This window comes from Dromiciops gliroides, chromosome 2, assembly GCF_019393635.1.
Source record: "Dromiciops gliroides isolate mDroGli1 chromosome 2, mDroGli1.pri, whole genome shotgun sequence".
Classification (NCBI taxonomy): Eukaryota; Metazoa; Chordata; class Mammalia; order Microbiotheria; family Microbiotheriidae; genus Dromiciops; species Dromiciops gliroides.
Window position 1 is genome coordinate 243,417,055 of NC_057862.1, and position 17,601 is coordinate 243,434,655.

Below are 17,601 nucleotides of genomic sequence, written 5' to 3' on the forward strand. Positions count from 1 at the left end.
CAGAAAATTGTCCAGTTCTAATGCTGATAACTGAGATCTCCATTAACATAAATAAGTGCTGGTCTCTTTTAAAAGTACTCTTAGTCATAATTTTTCTTTTTACCTCACTCTTATTTCTTAATATATCGCTCCCATAATCTGTTTTAAAGATATGTTCTCAAAAAAAAAGCTAAAGACATTTTTTCAATTAATAAGCAATTATTTTCTCCTTCCATTTTTCTCATCACTGAGGAGAGGGGAAAACTTAAAAATAGTTCAGCAAAAGCCAATTTCAGTGTTTTTCAGATATGACTGTGGCCTTTTGAGCACAGGCCGAATTATATACGGTGTCTTTAGTCCAGCCTAATTTTGAAAACTTTTATGCACCAGGACACAGGCCTGCGTGACTTCAACAAATGCTGACAGAGACAGAGACAGAGACAGAGAGAGACAGAAAGAGACAGAGAGAGACACAGAGAGAGAGAGACACAGAGAGAGAGAGAGACAGAGAGAGACAGAGAGAGAGAGAGAGACAGAGAGAGACAGAGAGAGAGAGAGAGAGAGAGAGACAGAGAGAGAGAGAGAGAGAGAGAGAGACAGAGAGAGAGGGGGGGGGGAGAGGGAGAGAGGGGGGGGATGGATGAAGAAGGGGGGGCCATTTCCCCCCATACCAAAAAAATAGAGAAAGACTTCGTAGGAGAGTCCTACGTCACTCAAAACCTGGCCAATCGCGCTCAAGGCTCCCGCGGGAACCCCGCCTATGACTCGAAGGCTCCGAACCTTCGGAACTGCGGGGGGAGGGACTCAGCTTGACTGAGGCGAGCGGCCTCAGTCGTTTAGAGGCAGTAGGGGGAAGATGGCGGCTGCTGGACCACAGCGGGTTTGGAGTGCGGAGCAGCTGCGTAGCGAGGCGCTCCCTAAGAAGGACATCATCAAGTTTCTGCAAGACAACGGCTCGGATTCGGTACCTCAGGGCAGGGAAGAGGCCGGGCTTGGGATAGTTGAGGGGGCAACCCTTCTCCCCCAACAACATTCTATCTCCCGCCTCGTGCTCCTCGCCACGCGCACCCAGCCTCGCGGCGCTGGGAAGGGAGGGGGGGGGGAAGCCGCCCCTCCATTTACCGGAACTAGAACCACGTATTTTAATCTCGAGCCCCGGGGAGAAGTCCCGCCTCCTCGGACTTGAGGGAGGGGGAAGGTGGAAAAGAAGACCGCGGAGACAAAGTGCGCCGGCCGGGTGGGGGAGGCGAGAGAGGAGAGCCCGAGGGGGATTGTGGGACTCAAACTTCCCTTCTTCCCCGCTTCCTATCGCCTTGGGTGCTGGCTTGTGCCCTCTCCCCTCCCGATTTTAATTTTTTTTTTTGTTTGGCTCTGTTTTCTTTTCTTCAAATTTTGATGAACCTCACTCCCCGAAATCTTAATTCTCGAAGGGGCCTGAGTGGGAGTGAGGTCGACGTTCTCCTCGCGGTTAGGGGCCAGTCCTGCTCCATGCCCTTTCTCCCCCCCCCCCCCCCCCCCCCCGGGCCTCCTGAGGCTGATTCCAAATTTGCAGCCACCTCGGTCATACTCAGGTGCTCTGCGTATAACGGGGTAGCAGAACTTGGTTTTTTTAATTTAGATAACTTTCAATGTAACGAGTTACTTTCGTGACCCTGTGGTGTTTTGTCTTTTTTTTTTATTTATTTAAAAGCATTTCTTAAAGGGGTCCATTGGCTTCAGGTTTAGCAAGTTGCAAACTCAGTCAACCTCAATTATACTCAAATTCTCTGCATAAAAAAGAGTTTCTTAACCTGGGGTGCCTGAACTTTTTTTTTTTAAGAAAATAACTTTAAGTATAATGGATTTGATTGGTAATCCTACGCGTTTTATTTTTTGCATTTAAAAGCATTCCTTTGAGAGGGGTCTCTTGGCTTCACCCGATTGCCAGAAGGTTGCAAACTGACACCGAAAAGGTTAAGCAAGTTGCAAACTCAGTCACCTTCAATTATACTCAGCTGCTCTGCACAAAACTGGAATTATTTACACGAACTTTATGTTTTTATTAAATGTTTTATAACAGTATAATGGGATTCCTCTATCATCCTATACATATATATATATTTTTTTTCATCTTACCTATTTTATGCAGGAAGAATTTTTAGATATAGGTGGCAAACTGAAAACTGGTGAAGAGCCAAGGTACCTAGATTAAAGCAGAGAGGGAAGTAGTGGATACTAGGAGGAAGAGATTTATTTTAAATAAAATTTTCAAATTAATCAAAATCACTTTCTTCCAACCTCCCACCCCTAGTTAAAATAAAGAAAAAGAAAGCTCTTCTAACAAACACACATAGCTAAGCAAAACAAATCCTACATTGGATATGTCCAAAAATTAAAATGTCACAATCTGCCCTTTGAGTTCCTTACCTCCCTATCAGAAAGTATGTTGGTATTTGAGGAAATTATTTAAGATTAGTATGGCACACAGTTGTGAGTGAAGAGAAATTAATTTTTCACCTTTGTCAATTTAAGATTATGGTATTAGTATTTCTAAGTTTTTTTACTTGATAGTATAATTTCTGTCTAGTACAAGTGAAATTACAGCCAATTTTTTAGTTAACAATACATTTCACTGGCCTTTAATAGGCAGTATCAAACCCATTAGGACTGATAATACTATAATTCTTTTGCCTTTGAAGAATTTTAATTTTATATATAATTTTAACATTAACATTTTTTTAAAATTATGCTGTTGCGTAGCTAGGTAGCACAGTGGATAGAGCACAGGCCCTGGCACTAGGAGGACCTGAGTTCAGATTGGCTTCAGATACTTACTACGTGGGCAAGTCACTTAACCCCAGTTGCTCTTCCCTCCAAAAAGAAAAATTACAGTGTGACTAAACCTTGAGTAAACATAGTAGCAAAACTTTAATATCCCTGTTCTATACACTCATTTCAGGTCCACAAGTATATATTGAGTGCCTAGTTTTCCAAATACTGAGCTTAATTATTTTGGGGGAGGGAGGAAACAACGGGTATACCAATAAGAATATAGAAAATATTGGAATAAGTACCAGTAAGTAATTGGAGGTATTGAGGGAAATTTAGGAATTGATTTCTTTTAGCAAGTTTTTCACTTGGAAGGAAGCTAGAAATTCCATATGTAACTTTCCTCTCTTAATAGTTTCTTGCAGACATAAATTCCTAGGAAACATAAAAATGTGGCCAATACAGCAAACAAGGATCATTTAGTCACAGCCTACAACCACCTTTTTGAAAGTAAGGTAAGTGTCTCCATCCTCTCTATATTCAAATGATTTTCAAGGATTTACAGACATGTGTATAGACATGTAGGCATGTGTTTTCCATATGCATATACAGATACTATGTCATTTGAAATATTTTGGGCATACCTATCTCTGTCCTAAGTTAAGGGAACTTAACTGGGGTTTCTAATATATTGCTACTTATAAATTGGAGACTATAGCACCAGTCTTTGGGCATTAAACATTTATTAAATCATATTAAATGTTAGTAAAAAGAGAGCACATGGCTGCAAAAGTTCAGAAGCCCTACATTACCTAGGATAGGAAGGAGACCCAGCGGCAACAAGTGCCTGTTCCCTTCAGCATGGGGCAGGGGAGGGGGGGAAGAGCGTGACCACCCTCTCCCCAAGGATTTTGTCCTCTCTCAGATAGAGGTGGGTCACTGCATCTTGACCCAAGCTAATTGGCCAATAACATTCAAGTCCATGGATTGGCATGACTTGAGGATGGTCCATATTAAAATGAACAGTGCCCTGCTGCTCAGGGTCTGTGAAAGACAGATCCTCTGAGAGCAAAGTTTTTAGATAGGTGTGGGTTGTTTTTTTTGTTTTTTTGTGGGGTTTTTTTGGTGAGGCAATTAGGGTTAAGTGACTTGCCCAGGGTCACACAGCTACTAAGTGTTAACCATTGCCCCAGGGAGGTGTGGTTTTAATCTATTGTCCCTATTCAGAGTCTGAGCTTCAACTTTACTGACTCTGGGTTGGCCTTAAAAGAGCTCAGGCAAGGCTCCCTCAAGTGGGAGGGCCTCTGGGTTTCCCAGAACCCCATTATTTTTCTCACAATACATTAGAGTTATAATGTATATAAATTGTACATGTATATATATGTACATGTGTGTCTGTTAAATATATGTATTGTCTGCTGGTTTTGTAAAATTCAGAGATAAAAATCTGCCAATTCTAGGGAAGTTAATTTACACCATGATAAGATATTGTACTATTTCAGGAATTTTGATTTTATTATTAGTAAGTTTGACCTCTAATTAAACATAAAATGACATAATGGGTATGAATGCACCTTGAAAATCTACACATTATGTATGGTGTCATCATATTACTGAAGCAGCAGTTTTCTGCAGTTTAGTCTTGTGGAAAGAATGTTAGATTGTAGTGAGAATATATACATTTAGGGGGCAGCTAGGTGTCACAGTGGGTAGAGCACTGGCCCTGGATTCAGGAGGACCTGAGTTCAAATCTGGCCTCAGACACTTGACACTTACTAGCTGTGTGACCCTGGGCAAGTCACTTAACCCTCATTGCCTTGTGCCCAACCCCTCCCCCCCAAAGAATATATACATTTGAATCCTGTCTCTTGATACTAGCTATATGAATCTTTATGTTGTTGAGCCTCTGGGGGTGGGTAACACTTTAACATCAGACCATTATATAAATGTGAGCTATTGTTATCACATAGCAGACCAGTTAGAGATTTGTATTGGTAGAAAAAAGTTCCCTCACCCTGAAATCTGAGGTTTCAAACAAAAAATGCCTTGGTGATATTGGGGCTCCTCCTTTTAATGCAAGGGTTCTAAACCTTGAGTCTCTTTTTAAAAAATAAATATTTTAACATAATCAGTTTCCCTTGTAATCTTTGTGTTTTCATACATTTAAAATTATTTATTTTGAAAAGGGATCTATAGATTTTACCTGATTCTCTCAAAGGGGTCCATGACACAGAAAAGGTTAAGAATCCCCATTTTAGGGGTAGTAGGTGGTGCAATGGATAAAGCACCCAGCTTGGATTCAGAAGGACCTGAGTTCAAATCTGGTCTCAGACACTTGACACTTATTAGCTGTGTGATTCTGGGCAAGTCACTTAACCTCATTGCCCCCCCCCACACACACACAAAAGAATCCCCATTTTAATGACTCTGTGAGGTGCTATATATTTAGGTTCTGGTAGCAACAAATACCTCAGAAAGTACCTTCCTGTTGCTCATTGTAAAATATACAGCTCAGGGCAGCTAGGTGGCGCAGTGGATAGAGCATTGGCCCTGGATTCAGGAGGACCTGAGTTCAAATCCAGCCTCAGACACTTGATACTTAGTAGATGTGTGACCCTGGGCAAGTCACTTAACCCCAATTGCCTCACCAAAAAAAAAAAAAGAGTAGTGAATCTCTAGATAATGGAAAATATATAACTCTGTGGAAAAAAGGATTCCTTTTTTTTAATGATCAAATGAGTAACATAGGCATATCTTCCTCACCCCACCAGTCCTCATTCCGAGGAGATATATATGTACTATTTGAAGAATAGGACTGTTTAAATTTTGTCTTTGTACTCCAGCCACCACAGAGACTGATACATAGGAGGCCATGATAAATGATTATTGATTGATAACTATCAGCATCAGTATGTTTTATGAAAATGTGATTTGGGGTATATAACAGGTCTATAGGAGTAATCCAAAGATGAATTGACAAAAAGAATGTTACAGTGGAGTATTGCAGTGTTATGATTTGAGTTAGATTAAAATGTATCAGCAGTGTTGTTGCAAAACAACTCTGGTTCCAGCAGCATTAGATGGGGTCTACCTGCATTTGTGCCATTGAATCAGGAGTATCTTCTTAGGATTGTTTTTTGGTTCTTATTGGTATCCAAGGTTACCAATGGCATTTGGAAAATTAGCTCATGATTTATATAGTAAAAATGTTGACAATAATTTATGTTTTATATTCCTTAAGCCAATTATTTTATGTTAAATTACGTTAAATTCCATTTATATTCATTGGTCAGTTTTTCATTTGGCACAGGGTAGCCCGATTTCCTCAGGTTCATGAAAAACAGGCTTGTCCTTGATGTATTAACATGTAAGGAAATTTTATTACAGCGTTTCCAAGGTACTGAGAGTGTTGCCAAAGTGACAGAGCAGGTGAAAAATGTGAAGCTTGATGAAGAGAAATCCAAAGAAGTCAAGCCTGAAGAAGCTTTGGATGAGGTCTGTATAATGTCACAAAATATTTGCAATTTTTTTGTTGCTTTTTATGTAAATTCTAATGGTATTGTCACTTAATGTAATTTGCAAATCCAACCTTGGATTGCTTTTATTTCCAATCCTGAGCCCAACTTTTTTCTAGCCTTTGAGGCGGAATTTCTAGGCAGAAGATTTTATGTGCAAATTGTAATAGATCTGTGGGAACTCCTACTTCCTGGCTTGAAAGCCTTGAACCTATTGCTTAAGCTTCGGGGATGAAAAATAAGTGATTATGGTTATTTAGACCTCTTTGGGCCTTTCAGACCTAGGTTGACATTCAGTAAAAATTATTATTGTCTCTTTTTGTCCATCTCACAGCTCATTTTCTTGTCTTTTTTTTTTTTTTTACCCCACCGTTCAACATAACTGCTTTTTCCAAGGTTACCAGTGGTCCTTTTGTTATGCCTTGGCTTTCTTGACCTCTTAAGTATTAAGTAAATATACCACTTGGGTGGGATGGGGAAGGGGCATGTCAAGATGGGTTGTGGTTTTCCTGATGTTGTTCTCTCATGGTTCTTTGAATATCTGGATTATCATCCTTGTTTGGTTGTTTGGTTTGCTCTGTCCTAGGTCCTTTTTTCTCTTTTCTTTGTGATCTCTTTCATTCCCATGGTTTCAGTTACTCTCCTTGTCTACAAAGAGACACCCAGATTTGCTTATTAAACTCATTGTTCTTCTGAGTGCCAGTTCTGTATCACCAAAAATTTACTACTTCAACTCTCTACCTTGATGCCTATATATGATGATTACATAATATCTATGTATTTTTATACATAATATATACATACACATACACATATACACACATACATATAAATCACTGTCATCCAAATTCAGGCCTTCATGTCTTCTTACCTGCAGTCACTTCTTATTTGGGCTTTCCTTCTGTCCATCCTCCATATATCTGCCAAACTGATATTCTCAGAGCACAGGTTAGCTCCCCTTTGTCAGTGTCTTCCTCTTGCCTCTCTAATAAATGCAAACATCCTCGTTGGGTATTTAAAACCCTTTGTAACCTGGCTTCAACCTTGTTTTCAAATTTTCATTAAATATTTCCAAATTATATATAAATTTAACATTCATTTAAAAAAAATTTTGAGTTCCATATGCTTTCCTTCCTCCTTCATATCCCTTGAGAAGGCAAGCAGTATATCCATGAAAGTGAAGAGGACAGTCTTTTACTGATTTGATTACAACCACTGGTACCTTACGGATTTCAGCCAATGAGTCCTATAGTCCCCATAGTCTTTGACCACTAGATTATTCTGCTATTCCTCCTGAAAGCAATACTCAGTCTCTGGGTCTCAATAGGTAGAATAAATAAGGATGGAAATATTTGTAGTCTGTAAAAGTTCAGGTGAAGAATCAGAAGCCTTTTGTAATCAGAAAATTGCATGTTCTTAATGGATGATATCCAGTGACTGAATCCTTTATTTAAAAAACTTTTATAAAAAAGTTTCTTCTGAGATAAGCAACTGTTAGGCAAGGTGTTGGGCTAGACCCTAAGGATGCAAAAAACTAGAAATAAAGTGGTAGCTATCTTCAGAGCTTACTTTGTCTTTAAAGGTGGGGGATAAAATACATACTTAGGTATGTAAATTCAGCATAATTTGAGGAGAACATAACAACTAGAGGGGATCAGGAAAGGCTTAGGAGGTGGCAGCCTAAAGAGACAAAGGTGAAGAGAAAAGGCGATCCAGGCATGGACGTATTGTTTATGCAGGCTCACAGAGAATGGGAGTTGAAATGTTGAAGATGGGAAACAGCTAATCGGCCAGTACAGTTAGAAAGTAAAGTACATGAAATAAACCTGAAAATCAGATGGGAGTCAGACTATAGAGGAGTTTTAAATGCAAGGCCAAAGCTTTTGTATTGTATTCTAGAGGCCATGGGGAGGCAACTTCCACCACCCCCCACACACACACCTGACTTTTGGGGGGGGTGGTATAAATGGGGGGATGACATGGTTAGACTGAGATTTTAGGCATGCTAATTTGGCAGCTTTGTAGAAAAGGATTGCAAAGAGAGGATAATGAAAGAAGATACTGACCAATTTTGAGACTTTTGCAATAGTCCAGGTGGGAGATTATGAACCCCGGAACAAGTGGTTGTGTGATTGGACTCCAATTTTAGCCTGTAATCCACTGTACAAGACTGCCTCTCTTTTGATCCCCACATCTCACATCTATTCCTCTCTGATGTCACGACTGTAGTATAGGACTATATTATTTCAAAGCTGGACAGTTGCAGTATCTTAAATATGCTCTTTGCCTTCTTTAAAGCTTTCCCTTTTCTAATTCATCCTCTGTGCCACTGCCAGATTAATCTTCCTAAAACACTGTTTCACACATGACTTCCCTATGGAATAAATGCCATTGGATTAATTGGGAGTTCTGTTCAATTTTTAAAGCCCTTCACAATCTAGCTGAAGAGGCTGCTCCATATTCGCTTCCATGAATATGCAGTCTTTCTTTATCTTCCTCTCCTTGAATCCATTACTTCCTTGAGCACCATATACTACATGAAGCCTTCCCCTAAATTACTTTTTGTTTATGTGTATAGATGTTATATATGTATGTGTGTTTATAACTTTACCTTGAATAAGCCCTGCTTTATATCATTGCCTGATCTTTCTGAAGAATTCATTTACACATATCACCCCACACATTCAAAAAGCTTCAGTGGTTGTCATTGCCTGTTGGATAAAATCCAATATCCTTGCCTACCAACCAGGACATCTTATAAAAAGGATTCAGCCTACTCTTCTGATCTTATTTCCCAATGTTCCCCTTTGGATTAGCTTGCTTAGAGTACAGGATTCCTTTTATTTACTGTTTGCCAAACACACATAGTCCTGCCTCCAGGCCTTTATGCTGGTGTGTTCTCTGAGATTTCCTTCCCACTTCTTATTCTGCATCTTGAATCATCATTTCTATCTAGAGATATATAGCATAAATGATCAATATCAGTTTTCTTGACTCAGGTTGGTTATTTTATTGGTCAGAGTTCTTAAGTCTAACAGAGTTTGTCTTTACTATATTATACAGATTGTTTGGGGCAGCTAGGTGGCGCAGTGGATAGAGCACGGCCGTGGAGTCAGGAGTGCCTGGTTCAAATCCGGCCTCAGACATTTAACACTTACTAGCTGTGACCCTGGGCAAGTCACTTGACCCCAATTGCCTCACTAAAAAAAAAAAAAACATTGTTCTTCTGGCTCTGTTCACTTCACTCTGTCAATTCATACAAGTCTTTCCATGTTTCTCTGAAATCATCCCTTTTGCCCATTCCTTAAGGCAAAAGAGTGTTCCATTATATTCGTGCTTTAATTTCGCTTTAACTTGTTTGGCCATTCCTCAACTGATGGACACCCTTTAGTTTTCAGATTCTTTGCCATTTAAAAAAATGTTGCTATAAATATATTTGTACATACAGGTCTTTTTCCTCTTAGATTTCTTTGGAGCCACTTTTTTTTGCAGGAAAATTCCAAACATAATACATGATTACAATACTATTAGCCCAGCCTAATTAAGGACTAATTTTGCATTATCTGGCTGTCCTGTCGATTATTTGTAGTTTGATGAAGTCCTTAAAAACTGGGTTAGTTTCAGGGCCAGTCACCAGCATTTTGACCTTCCAGAGTGGCTCTAGAACTATTGCTATTCTTTTAAGATGATTCCATGTGTTCACCAGGAAATAAACCCATATCCTCGATCAGTCCAAAATTTGAAGTTCTTCTCCGTTATACCTTAAAGCTGAACAGGAACATGGAAGCTTGATATTGGGCACTTGCCATAATGTCTGCCTGTGGTTGTGGGAAATATATAGGTTAAATGATTTGCTTATGTGACCAGAAAGCACAGTAAGCATATGGGGAGTTAGCATTTAAAATTTGATTCTTATCGTTGACTCAGAATACTAATCTATTCTCCAGTTTAAAAAGCAGTTTAAAAAAAACCTTCAGAGATTTTGACATTACTTTTGAAGTAAGTTATTTTTATGGTTTATTAGGTTTCTTTTCTCTAAGAAAATAAACTTTTAAAAAAGAATTATTTTCTAATCTTGGAATTGTTTTTATACATTGTCATAGCATACCACTTTTAGTAGGCTTTCTGATGTACTTGAGCTTTTGAAGTGGGTTAAGTTGTAGGTCATTTGAAACAGCTTCCAATTTTATTAATGAAAGTTATTGTTAAGTGTTAAAGAATAAAATTGGGTCAGCTAGGTGGTGTGTGTAGTGGATAGTATGATGGACCTAAAGTTCAAATGTGACCTCATGGGGCAGCTACATGGCACAGTGGATAGAGCAGACACTTGACACTAGCTGTGTGACCCTGGGCAAGTCATTTAACCATTTGCCTCAATTTCCTCATCTGTAAAAATGAGCTGAAGAAGGAAATGGCAAACCTTGCCAAGAAAACCCCCAAAATGGGGTCACTAAAGTGTTGGACTGAAAAAACAACTCAACAACAAAAAAGATCAAAATTATTAATGTAAAAATGCTTGGGTTAAATTTTCATAGCTATTCTTTACCATAATAGGGGAAGATCTATTAAGCAGCAGTTCACCAGTACAGTTTCCTGAAACATTATTAACTTTAATTTATACATTTTGAGGCTAAGAATATTTTTAGGAAGAAACATTCTAGGATTTTCATAAGAATGAACTAAAGGGGGCAGCTAGGGTGGCACAGTGGATAGAGTACCGGCCCTGGATTCAGGAGTACCTGAGTTCAAATCCGGCTCAGACACTTAACACTTACTAGCTGTGTGACCCTGGGAAGTCACTTAACCCCCATTGCCTCACTAAAAAAAAAAAAAGAATGAACTAAAGGATGTTACAGCCGTGCAGTTCAGAAGAGCACCTTCTGTGTACAAATAGTTTTATTCCTTAAAAAAAACCCTGAATCTTGAACATACTCATTTATGTTTCTCTTATACCTTTAACAGAGTCCCCTAAAGAACTGAAGAAATGCCTTTTAAATGTATACCACCAGAAGTTTTAAATATTCTTTTGGTGGTCCTTCAGATGTTTAGACATTTGTACAGTCAATCACCAAGCATTATTAAGTGCTGTGTCAGGCATAGTAGCCACTGGTCATATAGATGTAAGGTGGTTGAAGGATTTTAAAAGCCAAATAGGAATTAATATGAAATTAAAGGAGATAATAGGAGCCATTGGGCCTTGAGTATAGGAGAGATGTGTTCAGACATTATTTACTTAGTACTAAAAACATTTTAGCAAATGTGTAGAAGATAGTTGTAAGGAAAGACTTGACTCAGAGAACCTAGTTAAGAAGCTATTGCAAAATGAGGGCATGCACTAGAGTGGTGGCTATGTGAATGGAGATGGATTTGAGAGATCTATCAGTAGAATCAACAACTGGCAACTGATAAGATTTCCAACAAGTATTTTAACCTCTTTTTTTTTGGTGAAGCAGTTGGGGTTAAGTGACTTGCCCAGGGTCACACAGCTAGTGTCAAGTGACTGAGGCCAGATTTGAACTCATGTCCTTCTGACTCCAGGGCCACTGCTCTATCCACTGCACCACCTAGCTGCCCTGTTTTTTAACCTCTTAAAAAAATATTTCTTTTGATAGATTCTACTCTTGGAGATGTGCCTAAAAATCCTGTCTTTACAAATTTAGAACAAACCCCAGCTTATCAAAAAGAAAAGCAGCAGTAAGATTCTAAGGACAGGGCCCCTTTTCTTATATGCTTAGGACAATGGCTGGCACATGGTAGGTACTTAAATGTTTACTGAATTAGATTAGAAAAAAATATCACATAGAAGGTGGGACATGACCTGAGCCTTTTCTTTTCTTTTTTAAATAGTGTTTTGTTTTAGCCAGTTGCATGTAGGGACAGTTTTTTTGTTTGTTTTTGTTTTGCAGGGCAGTGAGGGTTAAGTGACTTGCCCGGCTACACAGCTAGTGTCAAGTGTCTGAGGCTGGATTTGAACTCAGGTCCTCTGAATCCAAGGCCCGTGTTTTATCCACTGCGCCACCTAGCTGCCCCAGGGACAGGTTTTGTTTTTGGTTTTTTTGCAGGACAATGAGGATTAAGTGACTTGCCCAGGGTCACACAGGTAGTAAGTGTCAAGTGTCTGAGGCTGGATTTGAACTCAGGTCCTCCTGAATCCAAGGCCCGTGTTTTATCCACTGCGCCACACTAGCTGCCCAGGGACAGGTTTTGTTTTTGGTTTTCTTGCAGGACAATGAGGTTTAAGTGACTTGCCCAGGGTCACACAGCTAGTAAGTGTCAAGTGTCTGAGGCCAGATTTGAACTCAGGTACTCCTGAATCCAGGGCCGGTGCTTTACCACTGTGCCATCCAGCTGCCCCTAATGTTTCCTTTTTTTTTCTTTTTTGTGTGGCAATGAGGGTTAAGTGACTTGCCCAGGTTCACACAGTAATAAGTGGCAAGTATCTGAGGCGGACCTGAACTCAGGTCCTCCTGAACCCCGGGCCAGTGCTTTATTCATTGCACCCACCTAGCTGCCCCTCAGGGACAGTTTTTAACATTAATTTTTAAATAAACTTTGAGTTCCAGATTTTCTCCTTCCCTTCTCCCCAGGAAGGTAGGCTGTTTGATATGGGTTGTATATGTGCAGTTATGTGGAGAATATTTCATCTTGTTTGGGAGTTATTTATTTTTACACTAAAAGGAAATTATGGGATGATTATTTGATATATATTTGTAATAGTTTGATTTCTACAAATGCATTATATGGATGTTTTTAGGATCACAGATAAAGGTGTACATTTGTATAAAATGTTAAAACTAATGTATTAGTATCTAACTTATCTGAATGTTAACTATTGAGAAACTTCAGGAATCATTTGGGGATGGATGGATTAAAGCACATGTTTTTAATATCTTTTGAATTATAGCAAACAGTTTCAATTCATTACAAAACTTGTTATGGCATTTTACCTTTCAACCCTTTCTTTCCCTCATTTGAAATTTTCAGCTGTTTTCTTGGCTTGGATTTCTTCTGCTTTAAGTCCGTAAATTCTGTAGGTGTTAATGTTTGAATTTGACTGAAAGTTGGATGTACTCAGATATGTAGTAATTTTTGTGAAATTAAACCAATTCTGAAATCGTGGGTATCTATTTTTCAATGTTCTTCTGGTACACAAAGACACTTCAGAAATCCAATTACTCTATATACCTAACTTAAAAGGTATTGAGCTAGTTTTTAATAGTTCATTTTTAAATCTACATATTCATGCAAGAAAAATTAGAAGTCATTACTTTACAAGTATATTTATGATTGAATTTTACTCATTTATAATCCAAAGTATTCTGAACACTGATGATTTGTACTATTTTTAACGTTCAGATTTTAGATTTGACATGAAATATATACAGTCCTGTCAAATTTCCACTGAAATATAATTAATGTTAGCATTTAGCAACCATTTTGATTTCTTGGCATTTTTTTTTAAGTTGAGTTGAATTGGATATAGTTAAATATCAGAAATCTCTCTATAGGATTTTTTTTCTTAATGACTAAGTTGGTACCAATTCTGTTTTCTCTTTTATTTAGGGTCCACCAAAATATACAAAATCTATTCTTAAGAAGGGAGATAAAACTAACTTTCCCAAAAAAGGAGATATTGTTCATTGTTGGTATACAGGAACATTACAGGATGGAACTGTTTTTGATACTAATATTCAAACTAGTAAGTCTGTATTTACTTGACATTGTGAATTATTTGTATATATAAGTTGGGGAAATACCTGGGAGTATCCATTAGCTTTTTATTATCCACTTTCAAAACTCTCCACAACAGGTTTTTCTGGTTTGTTTTTTTTAAACCTAAATTCCAGTTAAAGGAATATCAGTTACAATGGTTTTCAACTTTTTAAAGTGTGGATTTTTTTTCATATTAAAAAATTTCATTGACTATACTTAGTATTTTTATATATACTTAGTATTTTATATATACTTATTATTTTTTATTAGTACCCATTCATTGAGAAAACACATGACAAGAGATTACTATGAATTAAAAAACTTTTAATGACTTTTAGTAATCATAACATCATCTATATACATTTTAAAAATGGTAATACATACATGAGTCATGCTGCATTTTTATTGGAACTAAGGTTAAAAAAATTACAATGCTTGGTACATAATGTGGATCTGAAGACCCTTATAATAATTTTGCTGTTCCTCTTCCCACCTTAATCCCCACCACACCCCAAAAGAGTCCTTGGCCCAGAGGTTGGGAACCATCAATTTACTTCAAACTACAGTGAACTTGTAGTCAAGAAACTAGATTCCAGTCTAGGCAAATCCAACCTTTGTGACTGACCTCTGGAGTCTGTTCCCTCATTTGTAAAATGGGGATAACACCAGCACTTCTATACAGGCTATTGTGAGGATTAAATTAGATAATACACGAAAAGCTTTGTAACCATAAAGCACTATATAAATAAAAGATGTCTAAGTCTCCTTTTCACTGGCTGACTATAGGCTGTTGACAGCTCTTCGCCTTCAACACAGTTGATATTGATAGGTTAATTCAAAATCTGAGTAGAAATGGGAGAACCCTAATTCCCCAGCCTTGAATGATGCAGCATTATAGGGCCTGAAATACTTGGACTAAGTGTCATTCAAGCCTAATGGAACAAACAAAAACAAATAAAATAAAGCTTCTCAGTGGTAAGCCTGAATATTGAAAACATAATACAGAATTCTGAGTCATCTGATTTTTTTGGCTTTTACTTTGTTTTATATTACCAAAAAGCCTGCATAGTGACATCAGCAAGAATGTAACTGGTTATTGACTACTGTTTAAATTTTTTTAAAAATCCAGTTCTCAAAAAATAGATCATATCTTTAAATTGTTTTACAGGTGCAAAGAAGAAAAAGAATGCTAAACCTCTAAGTTTTAAAGTTGGAGTGGGTAAAGTTATCAGAGGAGTAAGTAATCAACATATATACTTGCATTTCTGTCCCATAGAAGGCATTGTGCTATCAAAGACAAGATGTCATCCTTGCACCTTCTAACAGCCTTACAGCATCAAATTTGGAATCATTATTTTCTCTTTAACTTAAGTTTATAGATGAACTCCTTGGATACCCAAAAAGTGAGTGGGAATTAGGATGTATATTCAGTGTTCAGTTTTAATTTCTGACTGAAGTAGGTATAACTTAAGGTGATTTATTTGCTTGTTATAGGTAATTTTTTATTTATTATTTTTCTTAATTATCTGGGCCTTTAACCTAATAACTAGCTTAGTGGTAGTACAGTTATGGACTTTGCTCAAGTTAGAGCCTGGAAGACACAGATTTGAATTTTGACTATTTGTAAAATGGGGGTGGGAGGTTTGGACTTAATGACCTAAGTTACTGCTCTAACTCTAGTGCTTGTAGGAACAAGAAAGAATCAAGTGGTATTCTGTCACTCTGATGCATGGGGCAGTCTCAATTTCTGTTACTTGAGACTTTTCCCATCTCTCTTACCCTTCAAATACAAGCTCAACAAAGAGAAACTTAAGTGATGGGATTTTATATATAGTGAATGAGGCATAAGGCAACTTTCAATTTCTGTTCAGTCAGGTCTATATTTAGTTACTTGAGTATTAGCTAAACCAAATACAATAGGAATCCCAGCACCTCAGTTCATTTTAGTGAATGGACATTTGGGATTGTTTCATTCCTTATATTTGTGCCCCTATCACAGGGTCTGATACATAGTAGATGCTCAAGTTCAATAAGCTCCTTGATTGATCACCAAAGTCTAGGATGAATTTTGTAAACTAGAGAACTTAATCATAGGTATAACTAGAGTAGCTTTCAGCAGATGGACCTCACCAGCTTACATTTCTGCTACCTTTTTTAAGGTCCTTCTAAATAGCTTACAAATAACTCATGAATTTTTCCCCTTTCCTCCAAGCACAGCAGAAATTGAGATTATCTACTATTGAGAAAGAGATGTCGGCCTCCACTTAATAGAGAATGATTCTGTGTGCCTTGTAAACTTTTATAACTTGTGATTTTCCCCCTCATAAAGAGCTTCAAGAACCAAAATGGGGGGATGAGGTGGGAGGACCTTACCATTTTTAAAAACCTTATATTTCTATAAAGAAGGTTAATGATAAGCATTTAGACAATGTCTGTTATAAAAATAAGCCCTTAGTAAAGCAGACTTATTTAAGAATCATTATTTCTATCTAGTTTCTACCCAAGTTTTTTTGTTTGTTCTTTTAAAAAGCTTGGACTGTTTTTCCATGTTTTCTTTGTTTTCACTTTTAGTGGGATGAAGCACTCTTAACAATGAGTAAAGGAGAAAAGGCTCGCCTGGAGATTGAACCTGAATGGGCTTATGGCAAGAAAGGACAGCCTGATGCGAAGTATCCTTTTTATTGAAGCAGGTGTTTGCTAGCTAGAAAATGGTGATGCCATGTATCACCTATCCTGTGCAGCAATAACTCATGGTACATATAACCATAACCATTTTGCTTTTCTCCTTTAATCACTTGGAATAGGAAAGGGGGAAAAGACTTTATACAGGTAGAGCTCATTAGGCTACCTGGAATATGGGAGAAAATGTTTATCAGTATTCAGTGCATGTCAACCACGTGGGAAAATGACAATTCTGCCACTAAGGAGGACAGGTTCAAGAAGGACTTGGTTCAAGATACTCCAGGGGCCTTTTTTTCCTATGGTGAAAAATTTCCTGAGGTTTTCTGAAGGTAGCTTTCTCAACCTAATGCCTCCATAAAGTGAAGTCTTTTAAGTTTGAAATATTAGGTAATAGCTACTTATGATATTTCAGAATAGTTCACAGTGAATAGCTCTATTCTGATTTATATAGAACAAGGGATTCATATGACTTTTTGGGCTTTGGACTACTGTGATGAAAATAAAGGTGGTCTGATTTAGGCAATTACTATTTTTACCTTGACCTCTCAAACAGAATTCCACCAAATGCAAAACTCAATTTTGAAGTGGAATTAGTGGACATTGATTGAAATGATAAACGGTTTGTTGCCCAAACTACATGCTTCAGGAGCTACTTCTACAAATCTGTGGCCTTGTCTATACTTGAAGAACTGACCTTATTTGTGGGGAAGGGGGAAACATTACTCATTTTGAGACTACATCCCTCAAGTTGAAAATGTATTGTTGAGGCTGGTTGGGGTTGAGTTTTCTATTATTTAATAGTCATGTTGTAAATAGAAAATCCTGAATACAAATACATTAACACATTAACTGGATGACTCATTGAATTTTTGGAGGCTGCATGCAATGCATAAGATTCCTTCGGTATATGTTTTAAGTATTTTTAGGAAGTACTCTCCTCAGTAGTAAAAAAACAATAAGAAGT

General features: G+C 37.8%; 1 protein-coding gene across 1 annotated transcript; it reads left to right on the forward strand.

Moving 5' to 3' along the window:
* Positions 1 to 748: 748 nt before the first annotated feature.
* On the forward strand, positions 749 to 17,486 carry FKBP3 (FKBP prolyl isomerase 3). The gene is made up of 7 exons (XM_043981774.1): positions 749 to 969; positions 3,167 to 3,242; positions 6,115 to 6,222; positions 13,806 to 13,941; positions 15,124 to 15,191; positions 16,527 to 16,624; positions 17,191 to 17,486. The coding sequence occupies exons 1-7, from the start codon at positions 836 to 838 to the stop codon at positions 17,243 to 17,245; spliced, it is 675 nt and encodes a 224-aa protein (XP_043837709.1). The 5' UTR covers positions 749 to 835; the 3' UTR covers positions 17,246 to 17,486.
* The last annotated feature ends 115 nt before the right edge of the window (positions 17,487 to 17,601 follow it).